This window comes from Acipenser ruthenus, chromosome 7 (assembly GCF_902713425.1).
Source record: "Acipenser ruthenus chromosome 7, fAciRut3.2 maternal haplotype, whole genome shotgun sequence".
NCBI lineage: Eukaryota > Metazoa > Chordata > Actinopteri > Acipenseriformes > Acipenseridae > Acipenser > Acipenser ruthenus.
The window spans coordinates 35,096,462-35,121,436 of record NC_081195.1 but is presented as its reverse complement, the minus strand read 5'-3'; the positions used below and the strand labels follow the sequence as shown (position 1 = coordinate 35,121,436).

The following is a 24,975-nucleotide window of genomic DNA, read 5'->3' as shown; positions in this document are numbered from 1 at the left end:
TATTCTGCTTGGTTGTCTATTATTACTGTACTGTAGAATATAGCAACACCTTTTTGCTTTTTTGTGTGTATGGTCAGACCTTCAAAATTCATTTATATTGTCGGTTAAATATTTCAGTCTTTAAAAAGTACAAGAACTGAAAAATAAAATATTGAACACAAACCACTACTGTAGCACTGCTAAGCCCTGGTATCAACGGGGGCAATGCTGCAGTGTTCCAATACTGGCACAGAACAGGCACAGAAAAGCAGCCTTCCTTCCAATCTCTGTAACACTGCAGAAAGCAGCGAGAAAGCTTTCACCATGACAGTGACACGGCACTGAAGGAGAGAAGGGAAAGCTACTGATGTAGGTTAGATAAAGAAAACGCCTCAGGGACAATAGACTATGACTGGTAAAACTGATTAACATGCTCTGAACCTGTTATGCAACCAAATCAAAAATGTGATTGCTTTTACAGTCATGAAGTCTAGCAACCAGTGGGGCCACAGACAACTTTAAAGAAAGAAACAAAATCTGAAGTGAAGAGGTGGATCTTCTGATCTTGTTCAAGCTTTGGCTTGTCCTCAGAAGGATCAAGAAAGGGTTTCCTTTGTTGTCAGAAAAGGAATTTGATTTTCCACTTTGCAGATTCATTTATCTGAAGCAATACAATACTGTGAAAGCTGAATACTGTTTTGGAGAGCAGCTAAAACCTTCTGAAAATCACCAGAGTGGAGAATTTCTCTCTTCTTTTTTTTAAATCTCACTGGAAAATACAGGACTTAAGGGACGGGGATAAGAGTTTGGGAGCCACATAAGAAATTGTTCACCCGATCTTTTGGATGGACACTGCTTGTGTTTTGCTGCCTTGGCTTGCTCTTGCCATCAGAAATGAGGAAGCTTTTATACTTGGCAATTCAAAAAGTCATTAGATACCCACCAGTTCCACCACTTAAACAGAACCCTTACAGCACTACACTAGATGCTTGTGGAAGCTGGGTCAACGCAAATTAGGGCTACTGAATTTCCATTCTGGGGAATAGCAAATCCTGTTTTTCAAAAAAGCCCAATTCCTTTTTTCTGTTTTTTCCTCCACTTTCTATCAATTTATTGATCATTAAACATGGTATTTGAACATGAATATAATGTTCAGTTAAAAATAAGTAAATTAATAAATGTTACCACAATTGTCTTTTTTTATTAAAGCCAAGATTTTCAAATCAGACTCTTGTTGCTATAATAGTAAGTAAAACCCCTTGAAGACACTTACATGTCATAACATTTATAAACATCATTTGGCTCATTACTGGCATTAAAATATGCAGGAAAACTTAATTATATTACAACAGTTCAGAAAACAAATGACTAGCACAGTTGTGAGAATCATATTTATAGTCTTCCACCAACACAGTAGTTCAGTCTATAAATGAAGGTGTTTTGAAAAGACCTGTTTATCTTACTGCTGGCATTACAATAACAATAAAAAATATGAAACAGTTTAGTAACAGTCCAGCAATGTCATGTGCGAGTAATCCTATGTACAGTACTCCACAAATTAAGTTTAGCGTTTTACTGGCATTACAATAACCAGGATAAAATATGAAACACTGATTAGAAAAAAAAAAGAAAAAGGCGTGTTGATGGACTCGCTGCTACACAGGTTCATTGCTGTGTATCGCCCAATTGTAATTTAAATATCGCCCCTTTATTTGCAACACCTCTCTGCTCTCTGGCAGTTTCCCCTCTGCCTTCAAAACAAGCTTGCATCATCTTAAAAAAAAAACCCAACAACCCTACCTGGATCCCTCATCCCTCCAGAACTACCTCCTGTCTCCCTTCTCCCATTCATCTCTAAAACCCTTGAGCGAGCGGTACACTACCAGCTCTCTGCTTGACCCTCTCCAATCTGGTTTTCACCCAGCACACTCCACTGAAACTGCTCTTCTCTCTGTCATTAACTCTCCACTCCCTCTCCTCTGTCCTAATTCTCCTCAACCTCTCTGCTGCCTTTGACACAGTCGACCACTCTATTCTCCTGTCCTCCCTTGCTGACCTGGGACTCTCCGGCACTGCTCTTGCCTGGTTCTCCTCCTACCTCGTTGATCGCACGTACCGGGTGACATGGCGTTGCTCACCCTCTGCCTCTTGCTCTCTTTCGACAGGTTTACCCCAAGCCTCAGTCCTGGGACCCCCCCTGCTTCCTCTCTACACCCACTCCCTGGTCCCCTCATCTCCTCCCATGGCTTCTCATATCATTTCTCTATCTCTGTTCCTCTTGAATCCACAACCCTCTCTCCCTCCTCATCCACCAAGAATTTAGGTGTCACACCTTACCAATCACAGGAAAGTTGGCCTGATAGAAAACCTCCACTGAGCTCAAAGCTGCAGGAAACATTCCTCCAAACTCCAACTATAAAAAAAAAACTATGCTGCTAAATAACAAGCTTTAAAGTTAGTTATTATATCATGTAAATTATCTCTGGACACCTTAATGGCCAAAGCATGCACTGGTTTATTTTTTTCAGCATTGTTTTTGCAAGGAATCCAAGTCAAGATTCAGCTAAATTACAGTAGCAGTCAGGCCTCCTGGTTAGGTGTGAGTGTTGCCTAGCGACAGTAACGAAGGACCAGGTAAACAAAAGGGATAGATGTCAGTTTTTTGCTCTAACTAAAAATGGATGTAGGAGCAACAACCTGTTAACCCCTATTACTGTCACCTTGTGTGAAACCTTATCAAGTGCATGCACTTTGGCAAACAACTGATCTCCAGACCCAAGCTTCACTGGTACACTAAACAATTGTTTGCTTACACAGCTATGCAGGTACTCATAGCTAGTGACAGTATAATATATTGAGATACTAAGCGACGGTTACATGACATAAGAGCGAGTTCAAGACCGTGCCGACATCACCGCGAAGGACAATACAGCGGTAACCTTTACAGCAACTGCCCATAACAGCGCTACGACATCACCACGCTGAACTACAATTCCCAGAAGACTCTGCAAAGTTCACAAATGCGTCACTTACCAGGAACTCAGACACACGGCGCAGTCAGAGCGGGGTTCACCAGAGTCAACTCACCATGCTTGTAAAAGGGCACAGCTGTCATGTATTCGGATTGGAAAACTATTCATGGTAAACGACAACGAGTGCTGTTGGCGGCTGCGTTCATGTTAGTCCTAAAAAGTCTGCGTTGCAGTTGGGAGTCTGCGTCTGACGTCACGGCTGCGTAGACGGAGCTAGGACAGCTGTGGGAGGTTTCCCAGCACAGTCGACTGAGCAAATATGGAGACCGACTAGATTGATTTTCCGATTGCAGAAGACGATAGCTTTTTTTTCACTGTTCCCATACAGCTCAATCGTAACTAGATTAGTAAACCTCCATGCATTTTTTTATGTAGTTGGGCTGCATATCATTCCCCCCCCCCCCCCACTTGTTGCAGAATGATATTCCGCACATGTTTTGATATATATATATATTTTTATATTTGTATATGATTACTCCTCCACAGGACATCCGGGGTTTGTAGACCAATACAAGGACATGACGTGTTTGGATTTTTAATGTATATTTTGTACAGATTTGTTTTTTAAATAAAAGTTTAACTTTATATTGTTGTCCTTGCTTCTCTGCCCTGTCGTATCTCTACTGAACCCACTGTTTTCTTTCTAGCAGGATGCTTTTATCCAGAGCAAGTTCGCTTTTGTTGTTTGAAATTAAAATGTTGTAGTCAGATAATTCCCCTTTATGTACTTGCTTGGCATGTAGTTTTTATTATTATTATTTTTATTATTATTGTACTACTGCTAATCAGGGTCTGTACACTTTCTAATAAAAGGGTCTATTAAAAGACCCTTACAAATACATCAGAGATATTTACATCCAATTAATATTTTTGAATTGTCAAAGGCACAAGCTTGATCAAATTCTTCCAGTGACAGCGTGAGACTTGCAGCTCTTCCATTTCCCTGTATCTGAGTTCCGAGCAGAAGCTTTTATCATTATTATTATTTATTTAATTGTGCATTCATATGTTTGAGTGAGTCTTCCACCCTTTACGTCACTGATCACTATTATATGCACACCCTAGTGAGGTGGAACCCATCTAGGGTGTGCATATAATAGTGATCAGTCTACAGGAACCAGGGACTGAGGCAGATAGGCTAGCTCCTGCTTCAAGTAATCTTTAATTAACTACATTTGGTAACTCTGTAAGGTGGTGTTTGAATTAGCTGAGTTGGTGTGTGATTAGTACCAGCACCAGCCAGACGCGCCAGCCAACAGAAGAGCCTCAACAAAAGAGCCGGGAGTCTAGCTGTGGGAGTCCAGCGAGGGGAGGCCTGCGCTGAGACGCTGTTCCAATAGATCCAAACCTAACGGGGCTCTAGAAGAAGCTCTCTACTAGTCAGGTCTGTACCCTCCACCCTACTGCTCCCACTGTGCCTTTTGTCCTGCTATGACTGTCTCTCACATCCCTGTTCTGTCCTCCCGTCCTCGTCCTCTGCCCTCCCTCCGCTACTGCTCCTCTAACCCCTCTAACCTCATTTCTCTGCCTCTCCCCCCCTCCCGCACACTCTCTGGTGCACTCTGGAACTGTCACTCTTCTGCTAACAAAGCTGATTTCATCTCTGCCTTTGCCTCCCACCTCTCGCTCGATTTCCTTGCTCTCACTGAAACCTGGCTGTCCCCTGATAACACTGTTACTCCTGCTGCCCTGTCCTCTCTCTACGTCCTGTCCCATACCCCGCGTCTCACTGGACGGGGAGGAGGGACGGGTCTTCTCCTCTCTCCCTCCTTACTCTTTTCTGTCCCCTCCGATCTCATCTCACTCTCTGTCAGTACCTTTGAATTTCATGCAGTCCAACTAACCTTTCCCTGTCAACTCCTGCTCATTGTTCTGTACCGCCCCCCTGGGCCTCTCACTCACTTTCTGGATGAACTCGACTATCTACTCTCCTCCCTCCCCTCCCTGTCTACCCCGACTGTCCTGTTGGGTGACTTCAACATCCATCTCTCCAACCCCAGCCACTCTGCTGGATTCCTCCCTCTCCTGCACTCCTTCGACTTCTGTCTCTCTCCGTCCCCTCCTACCCACAAAGCTGGCCGTCAACTGGACCTCACCTTCTCCAGGGCCTGCTGCCCCTCCACCCTCTCTGTCACCCCCCTGGACCTCTCTGATCACTATTTCATCTCTTTTTCTCTGTCTCTCCCCCCTCTCCCTGCTCCTCCTACCCCCACTGTCACCTCTCGCCGTAACCTCCGCTCTCTCTCCCCCTCTGTCCTTGCCTCCACTGCTCTCTCTCACCTCCCTCCTATCGACTCCTTTTCACAACTCTCCGTAGACTCTGCTACCTCCACCCTCTTCTCCTCACTCACCTCCTCCCTCGACTCCCTCTGTCCCCTCACCTCCCGTCCTGCTCGCCCCTCCCCTCCCCATCCCTGGCTCTCCTCTGCGCTCCGCTCGGCAAGAATCACACTGCGATCTGCTGAAAAGAAATGGAAGAGAACCAAACTCCCTGCTGCCCTAGACCTTTACCGCACTCTCCTCTCCTCCTTCTCCTCTACTCTCTCCTCTGCTAAATGTGCTTATTTCCAATCTGTAATCCAAGCCTCCACTAACAACCCACGTAAACTATTCTCTACCTTCTCCTCCCTCCTTAACCCTCCCCCCTCCTCCTCCCTCCTCTATCTCCCCTGATGACTTTGCCTCCTTCTTCTCTTCTAAAATTTCAGATATCCGCAAACTCTTTAACACCTCTCCCTCCCCCGCACCCCCTCCCGCTCCAACTCCTACACCCACTGCAACCCCTACTAACTCACCCTCCTTCTCCACCTTCTTGCCCCTCTCAGACTCTGACCTCTCCTCCCTGCTCCAGGGTCACAAACCCACCATGTGTGCCTTGGACCCCCTCCCCACTCACCTCTTTCAAGCTGCTGCTCCTGCTCTACTCCCCTTCAACTCCTCCCTCCTCAACACCTCTCTACTTTCTGGTATCTTCCCCTCTGCCTTCAAAAAAGCCTCGATCACTCCCCTCCTCAAAAAACCTACCCTCGACCCCACCTCCCTCCAGAGCTACCGTCCTGTCTCCCTCCTACCCTTCCTCTCCAAAACCCTCGAGCGGACTGTACACCGCAAGCTCTCTACTTTCCTGTCCAACCACTCTCTGCTTGACCCTCTCCAATCTGGCTTCCGGTCTGCTCACTCTACTGAAACCGCCCTCCTGTCTGTCACCAACTCACTTAAATGTGCCCGAGCTGCCTCTCTCTCCTCTGTCCTAATTCTCCTCGACCTCTCTGCTGCCTTTGACACTGTTGATCACTCTATTCTACTATCATCTCTTGCTGACCTGGGGATCTCTGGCACTGCTCTGGCCTGGTTCTCCTCCTACCTCTCCAACCGCACTTACCAGGTAACCTGGCGTGGAGCAACCTCCACACCTCACCCTCTCTTAACTGGAGTCCCCCAAGGGTCAGTCTTGGGTCCTCTCCTGTTCTCTCTCTACACCCGCTCCCTGGGCCCCCTCATCGCATCCTATGGTTTCTCATACCATTTCTATGCTGATGATGCTCAGATTTTCCTCTCCTTCCCCACCTCTGACTCCACCATCTCCTCCCGTATCTCTACCTGTCTGTCTGCTATTCCCTCCTGGATGCACTCGCATCACCTCAAACTCAACCTCTCTAAATCTGACCTCCTTTTCTTTCCCTCCTCCTCCCCCTCCTCTGATCTCTCCATCTCTGTTCCTCTGGAATCTACCACACTCTCTCCCTCTTCCTCAGCTAAGAACCTTGGAGTCACCCTGGACCCCTGCCTCTCTTATTCCCAGCACATCTCCACTCTGGCACGCACTTGCCGATTCTTCCTGAGCAACATCCGAAGAATCCGACCCTTCCTCACCAACTATGCTACCCAGCTCCTGGTCCAGGCCCTGGTACTCTCCCGCCTAGACTACTGCAACTCCCTCCTGGCTGGCCTCCCTGCGTCCGCCACCCGTCCGCTCCAGCTCATCCAGAACTCTGCTGCCCGCCTAGTGTTCTCTCTGCCTCGCTTCGCCCACGCTACTCCACTGCTCCGCTCGCTCCACTGGCTCCCGATCACCGCTCGCATCCAGTTCAAGACTCTTGTACTAGCCTACAGATGCCTTGACCAGTCTGCACCCAGCTACCTCCAGACCCTCATCTCTCCCTACACCCCCACTCGACCTCTCCGCTCCGCCTGCACTAGAAGACTAGCTCTACCACCGCTACGCTCCCCTGCCTCCAAAGCCCGCTCCTTCTCCACCCTTGCTCCGCAGTGGTGGAATGACCTTCCTACAGATGTCAGGACTGCCCAGTCCCTGACCACATTCCGGCGCCTCCTTAAGACTCACCTCTTCAAACAGCACCTGTAGAACTCCTCTGTTTGTATCCTGGGACACTATCACCCTTCATGTAAATGTGCTTTATTTTGCTCTTATCAGCCCCTATTTTACTGCATTTAATCCTGTACTTCAGAATACTGTAATCTGCCAAGTTTTTAACCTGTAGTACTTTGTATTTAAATCACATCCTGATGTAACTATCACTATTTAATCCTATCCTGATGTAACTATCACTATTACCTGCTGTATTATTGAATTGTGGTTTGTCAAACTTGTACTTTACTTGAACAAAAGTTATTGTATTTCTTGCTCTTATTGTATTACTTGTATTGTAACGCTTGAAATGTTTTTGCTTACGATTGTAAGTCGCCCTGGATAAGGGCGTCTGCTAAGAAATAAATAATAATAATAATTTTTCGATCACGTTTCTTTTGATGCTCAAATATAAGTGATAAGTTTCTTTTGATGCTCAGTATATGTAGGCTAACCACCACCTCACAAATTGGATTTACAGATCTCCTTTCTACTGTACCATGGTTAAATATAGAAGACCTTGCTTGTAATTACTGCAGTCATACTGTACATCCAGGGGGGATGACCCTGAAATGGTAAACACACATACAAAATGTAACTGATCCAAGCTTGGGAGCAATATACCCACACACTTTTAAAGTACAAAAAGCAAGGTCTCAAAAGACTGAATTACTCCTTCCAGCAACTTAGTCATTTATTGCTAGTTCTACTGAAACACAGAAAACGGGTCACGCTGGACGGAGTCAAAAAACAGACACCCTACAATGGTCCAAATTACAGAGACCTTCAACACTGGAGTAGAAACTCCTGTTTCCACTCATACAAAGCACTTGGAGCTAGGCATTGTGGGCTATTACAGGTATTTTTTGTCATTCAGAGAAGATGTAGTTGCTTGAAGTAGGTGTTTTCCCTTGCATCAGAGAAAAAAAACAAAATGAATGCACTATACTCCAACTGAGGGTAAATTCAAACAAGTACTGAAAAAAAGGGTTGAGCAATCTATGTATGGTAACAAGTGACAAACAAATCAGGCTTCCAACCTGCTTATCTTTGTGCGCATTTTCCCTGCATATCACATGTCAAATTATCTTTGTTTCTCAGAATTCATGACACACTATTTTTCCCTCCCAGTAAACCGATTCATCTGTATGTTGATAAGAACAACATTATGGTCATTTGTCAGCGATTTACTAAAAAGATAATGTCCTATCTTTATACAGTTATTGTGTCATATGCCAACACCACAAGATGTTATTGCATTGGGCTCTCAAGAACATCCGTACAGGTAACTAGCCTAACCAACAGCTGAACGAGAGAGTCCAAACACAGTTATGCAAGACAGACAACAATGACTATACATTTATATTTCTGCATTTGAATACCAACATTGCTTGCAGCGTTGATAAGATTAAATACCTGAACTAACCAGTAAAACTAGAAAATAAAATAGGATACTGGAAAAAGCACACAAGGCTCTCGGGACGCAGTACCCGCCTCCTTTACGCATTAAATCTCCCTACTATTAGCCAATCGTGCAAAATAGGTTTAAAAAATGAACTCCCCTTGAGTGAAGTTTGATATTAATTCTGTTAAAAAATGTAACGAAAGCAAGACTTCACTTCCCACTTTCCTAGAGCTTAGTGTTTTGGCATGGAGAGCAGAGCATGTATAGTTTGCAATATTGAATAGTTAGTTAGTTTGGGGAACTCTGAAGAAAAAAATAGAAGCGAGACCAAAACATGAATTATGAATTTAAAAACCCAATAGGTTCTGAACTTCCGGAGCATTTAGTCTCCTTCGATATTAAGAGCAGTGGGGGATGCCTGGTTGTGTAGAATGGCTGGTTGTCCTTTGATCGTTATGGAATTTTGTTATGCCTTTTTTCTTCTTTTAGACAGAAAAATTTGGCTTTTAGTGTTTGTTTCTTATTGTTAAATTGTCAAAAATTTAATAAATACATAAAAAATTTGTGTACCATAAATTACATTAAGACAAAATTTCCTCTGGGACCTTCAGCATTTTTAGTTGAGAGTCCTGGACCCTCAATGGGAAAAAGTTTGAGAGCCCTGAATATACATTAACTACATGAGGTTCAAATATGTACAGCTATACTGTAATCTATGCACTTTATGGAGTAATAAGTTATAATCTATAACTTTGGGGTCGCAGCCTAGTTTTTGTTTATAAAAAAAAACAAAACACAATAGATCATGGAGTACAAAGGCCACCGTGGTAGGTTTCTGCACAGTATTCCCAGCTAAACAGTTCAGATGGGGCCTCTTCTGTTCCATAACTATAAAGCACACATTCCTTCTAGAATTTCAAACAGGTTTATTATCAAATCCGTCATTACAAACACCAGCTCCCAAGTGCCAACAGCATGTTCTGAAAAAAAGATTTATTGTAGTTTGACATACATTTTTGGCAAGAACAAAATATACCAAATGTACTACTTTATGGCTGAATAAAGACAAATATTCTCAAAACAGCCCTGTGCCAAGTTTGTATTTTTTTTTGCAAAAGGAACAAAACAAATTGCTTAACAATCCTCATAACAGCTCACAAGAACTGAAGGTCAGTGGACGTCCTCCGATCTCACCACCAAGCCAATTGACTTTCCATCTACAGCAAGAGCTCTGCAGCAGATGTCGGCGAGCTACCGGCCCCTGTAGACAAGGGACAGCACTGCATTGAGTTCACATGCCTCCAATCTCAGGTTGCTTTTTATGGGAGCTCTGAGGAAATAAAAACTCAACCCCTGGATGAAATGTATAAATTTCCGCTGTTGATATCAGTGTCTTAATGTGTAACTAGAAGGCAAGCTCTTTAAATAAATACCTGTAGAAAATTAAACTAGATACAAGAAGAAACAGATACTACAAGACATTGAGAAATGTTTGTCAAATAATTTGAGTACGCAGCCAACTGACACAATTATTTTAGTATAAGTTAATTCCCAGGAAAATTACTTTTAGCACTGTTGAAAGGGTTTTTTTGACACTTAACACTCCGGGTCAATCGGCATAGCAGCACTGCATGATCGGGATCAATGAGAAGTGCCAGTGCACCTGCCTCCTCCAAACTCCCTCAAAAAAGCTTTTATAAAGACTTGGGAAATAACTGTTAAACAGCAAAATTATATCGTTCTGCCCACAACAAGGATCCTCATTATTATACTGTACAGAGCTCCTCAAATGAACTGTTCAGTGAATTTTGTTGAAAGATATTCAAAAACTGAAAACTTCTGGTAAATAATCAAAAACACTGTGGAAAGCTCCAGCAGCAGCAGCAGCATATTACGCCCCAGACTAGCTGAAGTGTTCAAACATATCAAAAACAATTCACATTTACCACTGCAAACTTGGCATTTGAAGAAGGCCCTTTGTAACAACTTTCAGGAGTGAGATGAGATATTCCAGCTCCTTCTGTAAGGGTTCTGCCCCATTGAGAATTTGAGGGGTACAACAGCAAATCGACAAGCAGCTTCTCACAGCAGGGTGCTAAATACTTTAACCTTACAGGAGGAGGGCAAGCTATCAAGCAGCCTAGCACTTATTCCAGGTGACAAAACAAGAATTTGACAGCGTTTACTGTGATACATTACTGATATTTAGTTGAAATCACATATTATGAATCTTTGAAATAAATAATGAAAATAATTAGTTCACACACGAGTTGGTGTTTAACAGTTGCAGGTTTGTGCTGAAATGAAATGTGTTGTGTAACACTGCAATAAGGCTGATACAATATTACAAGGTTGTAATCACTTATGTTTAAAAGAATGAAAAGCGGCAAGCCAAATTATAACCGGTTTATTTTTATTTGATTTTTTTTTTTTTTTTTAAATAAAACAAAATTGGGCAATTGACACATTGATTCTACAACATCTAAAAGTTGTTTCAATCTGGCAGGAAGTGAAAGGAGTTTGGAGGTCTCAACCCAATCCCCATCACAAAACCATTAAACAATTCAGAACAACTGTCAGTCTGTGCTTGGGAGTTCCAGGGATAACTGCCAGCATCACAGCCTGTTCCACTATCCCTCACCTTCAACCCAAATGCTTTTCTGTTGTTTTATAGTATGGCATGTTTTATAGTATGACACTGTTGGGTTGAATACTGTAGGGTTTACAGATACCTCTCTAACTATATAGTATTCATTCTGGGGTGATTTTCTGAAAATCAAGTTTATACATTTTGCAGTGGTAGTATTAAATCACCTGTTTAGACCATTAAAACACACCACATTATTGGAGCTGTGGTAGTGCAGCCATTGGAATCTGGCACCTTCCCAATTATAAAAGTGCAAAAAACTCATACACCTACAGTATATCCCATCTTTGATTTTCTTCTTTGTATTGTTTGATGGCTTGTCCCACTCTATTTCCCTAAACTTTTGTAAATATGAATATATTTTAAATATCATATTAAACACTTATGAGAAATCAACAGTTCTCAATCAACTCAAATGTAATGTCCCACTTGTAATAACTGTTGGCTCAAATACTACTGTATATTGAAGACATATCTTCTACCAAAGAGTCACTATAAGATGTTAATCTGTACAAAACTACAAATGTATTGTGTAGTAGTCTTCACGTCTGCAAAAAACAGTAACTTATTTGAATTAAAAATCTGTAAATATTTACACATCGGATTATAAGTCAATGCGGACAATTGGGGTTCGGAAAAGCCAGTCTTTTCTCAGTATGAGATACATTGTTCCTAAAACATTTTTAATCACTAAACCAAAAACATCATGTGAAGAAAAATAAAGGAGAGTATTTATTTAATAAATTTAGGTTCATATTCTGAACTCCCCTTGAGCTACAGCATGCATGCATGCATGCATAACCTCCTACTGTTGCAGGGAGCAGCAAAACAGGCCTGCTGTGCCATGAAGGATTCATGGAGTGATTCAGCTTGTGTGCCTGCAGCTTAAAATACCTCAAGGGAATGTAAACAAGCCAGACAGCCAACAAGGTCTGCTCTCAGATGAAGAGAGGACAGAAAGTGGGACACTGAAGCTTTTACATGACCCATTAATTAATGTCTGGTTCAGATGACAAACAAATTCCTTTTCCTAGAACAGATTTTATAATTTTCTTGGCGGCAAGCCTCAAAAGAAATGTATTTCTAATTAGAGGTGACCCCACACACAGATAAATGTGGTATCGTGTGTCTCCCTCTCTAAACTAGTGTTAATGAGGAGCAAATCATAAAAATTTAAAATAAAACACAGTTTACAAGCTTCTGATGTGGAAATCATGTGACGAGTAATTGCGCCTCCGTCACACCGCTGCATTAAAACACTCACAAAATTGGTCGATTCTACATCTTTGTTGCCTGAGCTTACAATGCCTTGTTATACTTATAAACGGCAGTTTAAAAGCATTTGTATTACCATTGAGATGCCCATTTACAAAAACATATTAACACACCACACATGGATTACAGGCCTTCTTTTATGGCACAGTATACACAAGTCAGCACAACTTTATACCACTGTAAGGCACACCTGAGCTTGTTATCTATAGACTGTGGCTAATCAAGTCGTAGTAAAACCTGGAATGGGTGGTGAAACTGCTATAAATTCCTGATATTTACCGAATTGTATAACAACCTTATGCAAGCACCTCGGAGCACTGAACAACGTAAAAAAGCAATTCCTTTTGAAACCGAGCGCCGTTGATTAAACTGGGACATGCCGAATGGTTAAAATTAGATTATTCGTTTAGTACGCACAACTACTCTCTCGCGCACCTGCGAGAAACCAATTCCTACAAGCAGCGACGATGAACTAACTGTGTGTGTGATGAGGAGGGAGGGAGTTATATTGTTCAAAGAGAGGGGAACAATGTTTTTTTTTTTGTGTTTGTTATGTTCTGTAATTGTATTTCTGTTTTATTATTTCTGTTTTGACTATAAAAGCTTTGGCAATACCTGAGCGCTCTCGTCATGCTAATAAAGCATTTTTGAATTTGAATTTGAGAGAGAGAGAGAGAGAGAGAGGTGGACTTGACATCAACGACGTGGCTCCAGGAAACCCTCCTGTCAGCAAGTACAAAGGTTATTTTAAACGTCACTTTTACAGAAGGACTACTAGAAGTCATAACAACATTAAAATAAACTGGAAAATGCTGCAGACCTCTTCCGAGTACTATTTTACTTTGAATGACTGAATTATTGCTGCTCAGTTTTTTTGTGAAGCAGTGGGTACCTTGCTTAGTTTTAGTGTTTCATCATTTACAAACAATACCGTCAGCATGCTGGAAAATACCATGAGGTTAAACTTAGTCACCCGTAAAACAATGACAAACAGTAAAAGTTTTAAACCGAATAGTGTTGCGTGCTACACTTGCAGCTAGTAGTAGTTCCATTAAAGTTATCACCATTGACAAACAACCAAGGGTTTGGTAATATTGCTCTCGTTTATATTGTATTGTTGATCTCAACAATGCCGTCAGCGGCAGAGTAAGTTAGCGTTAAGGTTTAAAATAACACAGAAACAAAGGGAAAACGGTTTATCTGTCGAAGATAGTTTGAAGGGAGTATAAGCACCACACTGGAACTGTGTAGTTTGTGTAAGCCAGTTCTGTTGACATAATGTCAAAAAACAATGCTTGTTTAATTTGTCACACGTCTTCACTATACCCCTTGACTTGCTGCTGTAGACTCACACTATGATAAACAGAGGCCAATCGTCTCTGTACGTGTATTTTCAGTAACATGAACACCCCTATTATGATCCCTCCTCAGTGCACAACATACCGATAAATAGAATAAAATGTATTACCTTAACATGTAGCCGACATCACAGTCCTTTTAAACGTGACGCAGCCAACTGACACAAACAAGACGTATGTTTCAGACCCCTTCTGTTTTAACACTGCCCTGCAAACTGACTTGACTCCTTGTTGCCGTAACATTGTCCGTGACAACCATCGCGAGCCGTGAACAGCCAATGAGACCGCGGTAACTGCTCACGTGCATGACTTAAGGGTTGCAAGGAGTCGGCAACAACGCTATCTGTAGTACTGGCTTTGCAGCACATGATGGGATTTGTAGTTCTTTCACAGTGAGTCGACGTTGACAGCAGATCGTCACGTACTATATTTTACTGTATAAGGGTCTTTCACTGATTCGCTGTTTTCAATATTGAATGTTTTTTTTATGTGCAAGTCAGATAGCAATATGAACACTGTACTATTCTATCTACTATACGTTTTGCATAACAGGAAACTCAATAACCACAGTGTGGAAAGTCAAGACAATCAGGTGTGTTTTCATAGAGCAGGGACACAAGTGATTTCATGTTGAAGCGCTGCATTGCGTATTTTTATGGCCACAGTCAAAATCAAATAAGATATTTTCAACCACAAAAGAAAACACATGAGTACACCCTTTGTTACCAAGCCTTTCCAGCTTTGAAGACTGTGTCTCTCCGTGACTTCCTGTGTCTCTCCCCGTCTCACCCTGACTCCCCGTGTCTCTCCCCTGCCTTCACTGTTCCCCCTCTCTCTACCCCTGACACTTCCCCCTTTCTCCCCGTCTCTCCCCGACACCCCCCTCTCCGTCTCTCCCCATGACGCTTCCCCCTCTCTCCCCCTGACTCTTCCTGACTCCCGCTTTCTCTCCCCATGTCTCCCCATCTCTCCCCCTGTCTCTCCCCTGACTCTCCCTGCCTCGCCTCCTGACTCTACCCCTGACTCCCCCTGTCTCTCTCCCCCTGTCTCTCCCCTTGTCTCCCCTGACTCCCCGTCTGTCCCCTGACTCTCCTTTTCTTCCAGCTTAAGAAATGCCTTATACTGTGGCTCTTAAAGTAGCCAACCAATCACTCTTAGGCTGATTGATAATTCACACACTTAACTTGAAACTAAATTAATCACATCCCTCTGTACCTGAAGCCCATTGTTTCAGCACAGGTATTCCAACATCCTTGTGCAGCTGGTATCTCTGTGTGTTAATTTGACTATTTGCCAATTAGGACCTGCTGCTACAGGAGGGAGAGAAGGAGAATAAAATCAACTTTTAACCCTTTTTCTGACAGATAAAAAGTTAAACACAACATACACATGACATTTTAAATGGCCCTGGATTCCTGGATTAGCACTGTGGGGTCTATACACCCTGTCACACACACACACACACACACACATATATATAATATTACTGACCAGGCGTGGCTGTGCTGATTTTAAACTGGTCACACAGGTTCAAGAAACTGTAGTGCTGGTTAAAAGGCCCGTTATGCTGTTTTATTAAATACAATAACAATTGTACAGTCCAGTTTTTTATTTCCTCATTGAAAACCCCAAACACATGGTAAATGAAGACTGCCATTCAGTTAACTCAGAAGCTGTTCAGATGCTAAGTGTACCACACAAATCAACTACCGACTTTTATATCCCTGCACAGACTCAATATCAATGCAATTTGATGCACAGACAATGGCAACAGCTGCTGCTGGTTGTCCCTCCATGTCATTACAGGGAAGTGTGCCCACTATCTGTTAGTCTAGCTGAGCGAGTTTCCTGTACTGGTTGTGGTGCTCGTGTGTATTACTGCTCTGCAAAGTTAGCACTGTGTATTCTGTCCTTCAGAACGGCCTGGGAAGATCTGTCGCTTAAATGGTCAGGTGCCAGCAACCTGAGCAATAAGGTCATTGTTGAATCAAGGTCCTGTGCAGTAAACAGTGGTAATCTTTTAATCCTTCAATGAGGGCTTTCCGGTTTGTAAGACACCAATCCTTGTGTATTAATAGTAAGAACAGCAGGTGTAAATAAGGAAGTTCAGTTTGTTGTTTGTTATCTGGTTACTATTATTGTATATATGTGTTACATGTGTCATTGACTAGCTGCTATCAATTATTTTTCCCAATCGGTTTAGCTTATTACACATATAATTTAAGTCACGTCACCACTGGAACTTATTAGCAGTAGCTGCACTTAAGATTGTGCTGATCTCACACTCAGAATGTCAATGACAAAGCATTCTAAACCTTCACACCACAGCAGGTTGATTATAAACAACATTAAATCCGTTAATATCAGCTTTTAGATCTCTTTTACTAACACTGAATGACGTGGAATATGTTTCCAAGGGTTCAGTGGCTGCCTCTAATCAGAGTGTACGTTCCCTTGCACTCTGCTTCGCTCGCAGACACAACAAAGGGCGTGCAAGAACTACACTGTCAACTCGGTTAGAGGGAGCCATGAACACTCAATCCTGACTCTGCCTGCCATTCAGTCCTGGGTCTCTCTCAAGTACAGACAGGCAGTTGTATCGATAAGAACACAAAGAAAGGACTTGTTCATTATTATGTTTGTTTTTTTTGTTTGTTTTTTAATGTTAATGGGTTGAGAAAAAAACAGAAATACATATTAAGTATATATACTTATCAGACAGCTGTTGTTTTAGGTTACAAAATAAATGTTGTATTTGTTGTATAGTCTGCATTACATGTGTTAGGTTACAAAGGATATTTACAATTGCAAGAAAATATAAAAGTACTTTGTCCCAGTCTGTGTGTGTGTCTGTAGCTGGGATGGGAGAGTGTGTGTGTGTAGGGAAGGGGTGAGGGGATTATTATTGGCGGGAGAGAGTCAGTTTGATGGCAGGCAGGGCCTTCTCTTTAAATAAATAGTCATCAAACAAAGGCTTGGTCCTGCGTACCACCATCCTGCCCCGTGTTAAAGCTGAGCTGCTCTTCTCAAGAGAAAAATGACAAAACCAGACAGGGGCCTGGGTGGACAGAGTAGCCCAAAAGAGTGCACTTAAAAACATCTGGTTTAAAACAACAAAAAAAACAAGAAGAAAAACAATAATACATATATGATATAAAAGCCATTAATAAAGCAGTTCTTAATTATTTTTAATAAGTGAAATATTCTCTTCTACCAATGCTTTGTGTCCTTGTCTCTCTCTCTCTCTCTCTCTCTCTCGCTCGCTCTCTCTTTATTTAGATTTCACCCCTAAAGTTTTCACATATACAAAAACCACACTGTAAATGCATAGTTTCATTATGTTGCTATGGGACTGGGCTAAGAAGTTCTGGGAGGTTCTGCTGCTTGCATGCCTTGTAAAGGATAGTCTGTTTGCTCTCTCCTACTGCATGCCTTGCTTGCAGTGTGTTAAATCCACCTATAGAGGCAGTATGGAGTCTAAGATGGATAAGTTACCTCAGTGACATTCTCTTGAGGCTACATTGGTGCCCTGCTATTGTGAGGAGTGCCATTCATCTGTGTCCAGGTTTCAGATAATTGGAACTGGAACAGAAGTGCTGTACCGCCCTAAGAACCCTTCCTTTAGTCCCATCTCCCTGCAGGACGTCTGTACAACATCATGCATGGATGCCTGAACCTGATGCCAATCACCCATTCCAGCCGGCCCCAGAAATATTCCATCAGGCTTTCCACAGCACTCACAGACACACAGGTGTTACACAGTCTGCAATACATGTCCAATGCACATTAGGAATCATATGGGCTATACATATACATGTATATATTTGGGTTCTGACTGGACCAAAAACTGGACTAGAATGGAATCGACTAGAATGGCCCCTTGGTTGCAGATTTGCCCACTGTTTTGCACCCTCACAATGAGACTCTAAAATTTGCTCAAGGATTCCTTTACACCTTCTTGTGGCCCAGCCTCTTACAAAAGACTGTTGTAAATTCCCATCTGTGTCTCTAGTCCCCTCTCTGACTGGTAGGGGGATCATGGGCCTTGTTTAATTGCTATGTTAACGTCACTGCCCCAATGATGGAAAGGAAAAAACACCAAGATTATGGATTGGTTGTTTTTTTTTTTTTTTTTCTTTGTCCTTTCCTGGAGACGTGGCTGTTTGTTTTATAAGTCACAACAAATCTGAACACAGTAATTCAATTGAGAAAAATATACTGCTTAAAGCTACCATTTGGTTGTAGGTTCTGGTAAACTGTGAAACAGACAGCACCACATATTGAGCATGGTCTGTAATATTATTGCATATTTCTGTAGTGCTCTTTTTTAAAATGCTTCAAGAGCTTGCAGTCCATCCATATTCTCATTACAGTTACAGCTAGTTTGCTCCCAATTTAACCTCCACAACAACTTTGTGTCCTCAGGTTTGCTACATAAACGTCTGCACAGTTTTTTTATGACGACCGTCCTTTCTTGTGAGTGTTTTTCAACAGTGTAATCATATCCACGTCTTTCAGTTCAGTCTTCACTGAGAATATTTTGAGGCACAAGTTCAGCCACCCGGGGGCCTTGTGCTTTGGTTGAGGATGCCATTCTATGTTCGAGTGAAATAAAAAATAATTCTAAATTGAAGTGATTTCAGACACCACACGCTGTTTCCAGGGTGAACAACAAGGGGCAACTGGAAAGAGCTTGGAAGGGGAGCGAGCCAAGGAAGACTGCAAACAGACCAAAAGTCTCATACGAGTCACACAGCCAGCTATGGGGTATTCCAAACTTGAGACTTTGTGGGTGTGATGAGGCTTATACTAAAGTCACATTCCTCAATAAGATGGTATTACTGATTTGTGTTTGGCTTCTGGGGATTTGATCAAACGCACCCATCCAGTACACTGGACTCAAAACTTGATTTAATGCAAGGGAAGGCTTCTGAGGTGAGAAATTAGTTTCCGCCAATAACCCATAGTGGATATTTCAGTAAGCTGGTTTATGGAGAGCATTGCTTCCTGGATAGAGGGGCTGTGTTGTGGGGTTTTGACACCGTATACAAAAATAAGTAGTTTTTTTTTCTTATTAAATTATTATTATCTTCTATTTATTTATTATTTTTTTATGTGTGTGTGTGTTTTTTTTTATTACTTGGTTTCCTCAATCAATCTCTGGGTTCTATTTACAGACAAACTGATCCACAATCTGAGTGCAGCGTTTGCACTTGACGTAGCAGCACCAGTGGAACTTGCAGTGGCAGCGCTCGTACTGGTAAGTCTTGAACTGGTCGTAGCCCCGCCCACAGCACATGAGCTCACAGCCGTCCATCCCCTCGGAGGTCTTGTTGCAGAGACGACCCTCGGTGCCCAGCGAGCCGGTGCTCTCGTTGCGGAGGCAGTAGTCCGGGCTCTGGTCCATGTACGCCAGGTCCTCAGGGGTGGGCGGGTTGAAGCGCTGGTTTACCAGCTCCAGCTTGCCTTTGCGGTTGATCCTCATGGCAGCCGCGCTGTCGTACTTCTCCTTGAGGAACTCGCCCACCTTGCGGAAGTCGGCCAGCTGGAGCCAGCAGGTCTTGAGGCTGCAGGAGCCCGATACGCCGTGGCACTTGCAAGCCACATTCGCCATGTTGTACACCGCCTGGAAGCAGAAAGAAAACAGGAAGGGTGAGAATGGGAACTAGTGGAGACTCAACCAGCAACTCATTTACTTATTGGATGCCGGACAGGTAATAATTGACAGAAGAAGACTTTAGTAGTCTAAAGCAAGAAAAAGAAACAAAAAAACGGAAACATACATATTATTACTCAAAGGTGCCCCCCCCCCCCCCCCCCCCAGTGAAATTGAAATTAAAGTCTGTAAAAATAAGAAATAAAGTAGGTTATTGTCATTGAGGATATGGACAACATGTAAATGTCGAGATCTTGTAATTAATTAGGAGGCTTGGTGGTCCAGTGGTTAAAGAAAGGGGGTGTTACTAGGAGATTTCCAGTTCAAATCCTGGCACTGTCACTGTGTGTGATCCTAAGCAAGTCACTTAACCCTTGTGCTCTGCCCTTCAGATGAGACATAAGACCAAGGTTCTATTGCAAGTGACTCTGCAGCAGCAGTTGTTGATAATTCACTCACTAGTCTCTGTAATTATAATAATTATGTCAAGATCCTGTGATCATTCAAGATTCTGATATATTTTATCTTGTGATCTCAACATAACACATTTTTTAATTTATTTCTACCCATGTCCTCAAAGAGCCACCGTAGGTTACTATCCTTAGAAGAACTTAGTGTAACTTTTGGTATTACTGCTTAGTAGCTCTACTAGGATAGTGCAGTGTCTCATACAACATACAGCTCTTAGAGGGAAATACACTTAGGGGAAAAAAAGCCCTTTAAAAATATAAGATCTGCTTTGCTTAAGAAGCAAACTAAAAGTGCAACAACATTTTGTTTCACTGCACAGCGATTTTTTTTTGTGACTTGGAATGCGGATAGTTATGGTATAATAAGAGTCAATATACATTCCATTGGAAGTGTTTGTTTGTGTGTGTGTGTGTGTGTGTGTGTGTCTGTGTGTCTAGCCAGTGGAGCAAGCCTGACCCCTCCTGGTTGCTACTATAAGGTACACCATTTTTTACAAGAGCAAAACATAAACAAAAGCTGAAGGGTAAACACTCGCAAAACAAAAGATAAATGAAGCCAGACAGGTCGTCTGGACCCTCGCCGCCTCATCTCCAGAGGGGATGTGACTGCTTGTGATACCAGGGCATTGGTTTAATAGTGAGATACTACAGCAAGCATTCAGTACTAAAAAGAAATGCCTTTCATGTTATATTCTGTAGTTTCTTTTTAATACCACTAAAGTATCTTACGGTATAATATAAGGAATCAGTACCACATCTTTACACGGAACAAAAATGTTACGAATGGTGATTATATTAATAAATCAAGAAAATATAAGGATAATAAATAAACTCACCATGCAAAACTGAAGCCTCCTAAATCACAGAGACTGTGACAAATTGATTTAAATGCACGTTTTCTCCTGTAAATTTGCCATCAGTGAGGGGCGTTAGATTCTGTTTTCTTTCTTATTATTATTTATTTCTTAGCAGACGCCCTTATCCAGGGCGACTTACAATTGTTACAAGATTTCACATTATACAGATATCACATTATTTTTACATACAATTACCCATTTATACAGTTGGGTTTTTACTGGAGCAATCTAGGTAAAGTACCTTGCTCAAGGGTACAACAGCAGTGTCTCCCACTGGGGATTGAACCCACAACCCTCCGGTCAAGAGTCCAGAGCCCTAACCACTACTCCACACAGCTGCTGAAGTTTATATGTTCTTAAACGTATAAACTTCAGCAGTAGAGACTGAAAAATATAGCGTTACACATCCCCACGTGTTGCTACAACTGTTTAAATAATGTACCTGGAATTGTTCTTTTCATTGTTAACATCCTGACAACTTTTTACACTTATAACTTTTAAAGTCTGTTTCAAAGCTCTTTTTAAAAATTGATGCTCTGGTAAACTGGAGTTTAAGATCAGTCCTCTAAATCATGACAGGAAGAGAGATTTAAAAAAAACAAACAAAAAAAAAGTAGTGCTCTGGCTTTTCTGTTCCGTACCACATCATGGATCATTATTGCTGTGTTACCTGTTTGACAATGTGGTTAACAATCCTTACACTATCAGTGCACTAGAGCGAACATTTTGAAAAGAGCTTTAAAACAGACTTTAAAGTTAAGAGTGTAAAAAGTTGTCAGGATGTTAACTATATGATAACTATATTTTTAAAACAATTGTAGCAACACTGGGGACATGTAACGCTGTCGTTTTTGTAACCCCGCTAATTACCCTTTAAAATTGGGAATATATGTAACCAATCAGCCATCATAAAAAGCACTCAAACACTTTTTATAAATTACTACATCATGCATTTGTGTATAAGACAGCACGTCTGCAGCATTTAATTGTAAATGGAAAAGAAATATTGAAAATGCAATCATTTGGCCTACTGCTAACTAACATCTATTTTTAGCCTGCATATTTTTGACAATGGTGAAGGCAAAATACTAAACATTTAACACTTTATACACTGATGTTTAAATGTAAACTATGAAAGCCTCTACCAAGAATTCCATGCACCTCTGAAGATATACTGCATGCTACAACCCCCCCCCCCCCCCCCCCAAGCACTTCTGGATCGATGCAAATGAAGGCTGGGTTGATTCGTCTCCCGGCTCAGATAGACAGACATTAACTCCCTATCTGCCATCTCTGAGCACCAACAACAAGCAACATCAAAGGGCTCCCTGAACTGTTGATTCCAAGCCTTTGATTCCGAGATCTTCCTGAACAGGACATTCTATACCTGGGGGCTTTGTGTGGCTGGTGGTGTGGCTCCAGCATAAATGCCCTATCAGGGCCTGTGATCCACTCCTATGACCATGATGCCACTATAGCACAATGTTGGGGTACAAAGGCCAATGCAACACAGCATGGTAAACTTTATAAATTCAATAGCAAACTTTTTAATGTCTTTTTTTACCGTTTCTTTTAGTATTGCAAAATGTACCATAATATGTGTCAGCAATCCAATAACGTATTTGATAATAATATAATGTAACATGAGAAATAATGCACAGCCCACTAGTATAAAAAAAAACTTTAAATGGAAGACAAAAACAGAAGCTAAGAATCTACTGTTTACCATGGTCAATTTGCAGGGTCATTTGCCAAGCTTTTAAAATGTGCCACTATGCATTAAGGGGCTGATGTAAGGATCGGCGCAATGCAAACAATTGTGGTTGTAATTATTTTGCACTGCAGCCTATGCAAGCTTAAGAGCAATGCAAATTACTCAACACACACACACACATAATGAGCTGCAATCATGATAATGAGGGTCGCAATGAGCGCCGCCTGTGCATCGGGATATTCAGCGGCCGCACTTACAGCCCAGAGGTGAGGGGAGTTAGGAGTACAGAGAGCAGTAGGCGCTAGATGAGACTTGTGGAGCACGAAAATCAAACCAAACAAAAAAATATGTCAAAGGAAGGGCAGCAAAGTCTTCCTGACGCACGGAAATGAAAAGTTTTCTGAGGAGGAGCTGAGCACTCAGCATGAAATTGGGTTATTTGGAAAAGCTTCAGCCAACATCAGTTATGGTACGAAAGAAGCCATAAGGTCCTCTATAGTGGAGAAAGGCATTGCTGTAGGTGTTACCAGGAGGACAGTCAACCAGGTGATGAAAAGGTGGTAGGACCTGCAGCGGCGAACTAAAGCGAAACTCACAACACAGCACAGGCAGCAGGAACAGGAGGAGGGCCGTCCGCCACATCACAGCTGACACCGCTGGAGAGGCAAGTGGAGAGGACAGTCCATCCCAAACAAAATGACCCTGGGTTTGAATATGCAGGTCTTCTGCGTCTTGCCCGTCCCCTCTGAAGGTTTTCCTACCTGTCCTTAACAAAAGCTAAGCGTCGCCGCATCAGGAAGTGTACCACAGCAGCCATCCTGAGGCCAAAGACAGGTCTCTGAAGGTGTTTGCTTTTATACAGCTCTTAATTACTCGCTTCTACAATGGTTTGCACCTTGTCAGAGGAGGTGCAAAGTTTTTGAAGGGTCAGCAATTGCCCAAGTGCAAGGAAAAATCCTTACATCTCATTATAATGTTTGCACCCGCTTAGTATTCCAGATCCCCGCCCAATAACATGCTCTTTTCTTCATTTGAATACATTTCAATATCATTTACATGGATTAATGAATGCAAAGTGCTAATTTTATAGCGGGTGCAGAACGCCAGGATGAAAAACATTCTTTACATATGCCGCATTTTTAGTGACTGCTTTACGCCAGCTAAACTCAGTTTGTGGCAGCAATATGGGTGCACGTATCCTTACATCAACCCCTTAATGTGCCAAAACATCAGGAGTGCAAATATGGGGCTATGGCTAAGTTCTAGCACCAGGGTACCTCATATAGCGCCAGCAACATTAAATTCTGCCGCCAGTGGACATGTTTAATTATTATTTTTTTTTTATTCCTTCGCAACCATAGATAATGATAGTTTCTCATTGGGTCTGGACTGCTAACATGATCCACCCACACTCATCCACATGGGAAGTTGTGAGGGGGGCTTGATTAGGGTGGGGTTTGAAAATTTAGCAACAGTAGGCTCTCTGGTGCTAAACTTTCAAAACAGTTTAGCACCAGTTTTCAAAACGACCATGTTTTTTTTTAGTATGCTTTCTAATACATATGTTTGGTTAACCCTGCTTCTCAGTGCTTTAATGATTTTACTCTGCAGCATTGTACTTTGTTGTACTTTAACTATGATACAACGCAGTAAACTTTTATAAGCGCGGGTAAAAGCAGATGGTCAACCCTTAAAGAGAATCTTCTGCTATGGAGAGTCATTTGAAAATATATCTACTATGTTCATTCAGCAGCAAAATCTGACAGGGGGGTTTTAATGGCCTTAAAGTAGAAGCCTCCATTATCACAACCCCCCCACCCCCACCTCCTCAACCTTCAAAAGTGATTGACGCACAGGGAGTGTGTCTAATTAAAGAACAACATCCTGCCGTTTGTTTATAACAGCACCCTACAGCTGGGGGTACTCCCTCAGAACTGCTAGTTTGTATTAGTGCTCTGGCACAGCCCAACACGGGCACCACACACTATCCCTTTCCAGTTGTTTAACCCCAACCTGATACCTAACCGCCAGACCGCACTGCCTCCCTGGGCCTCAGCTCTAACCACCAGACCACACTGCCTCCCAGTCCCTCAGCTCTAACCACCAGACCACACTGCCTCCCAGTCCCTCAGCTCTAACCACCAGACCACACTGCCTCCCAGGGCCTCAGCTCTAACCAGCAGACCACACTGCCTCCCAGGCCTTCAGATCTA

General features: G+C 42.4%; 2 protein-coding genes across 3 annotated transcripts in view; both read right to left on the bottom strand.

Annotated features, from left to right (window-relative positions):
• LOC117415866 (adiponectin receptor protein 2-like) overlaps positions 1-14,373 on the bottom strand; it is a 54,829-nt gene extending 40,456 nt beyond the window's left edge. The window contains exon 1 of the mRNA XM_034026757.3: positions 14,176-14,373. The gene's annotated coding sequence lies outside the window, so the exon portion shown is untranslated. The remainder of the gene's footprint in view (positions 1-14,175) is intronic.
• Positions 14,374-15,597: 1,224 nt separating this feature from the next.
• Positions 15,598-24,975, bottom strand: part of LOC117415732 (protein Wnt-5b) — an 82,764-nt gene continuing 73,386 nt past the window's right edge. Inside the window, exon 5 of one of the 2 annotated variants that reach the window (XM_034026456.3) lies at positions 15,598-19,691. In XM_034026456.3, the coding sequence (XP_033882347.1) occupies positions 19,233-19,691 (459 nt within the window). In that variant the 3' untranslated portion in view covers positions 15,598-19,232. The remainder of the gene's footprint in view (positions 19,692-24,975) is intronic. The other variant, XM_034026455.3, reaches the window with a different exon arrangement.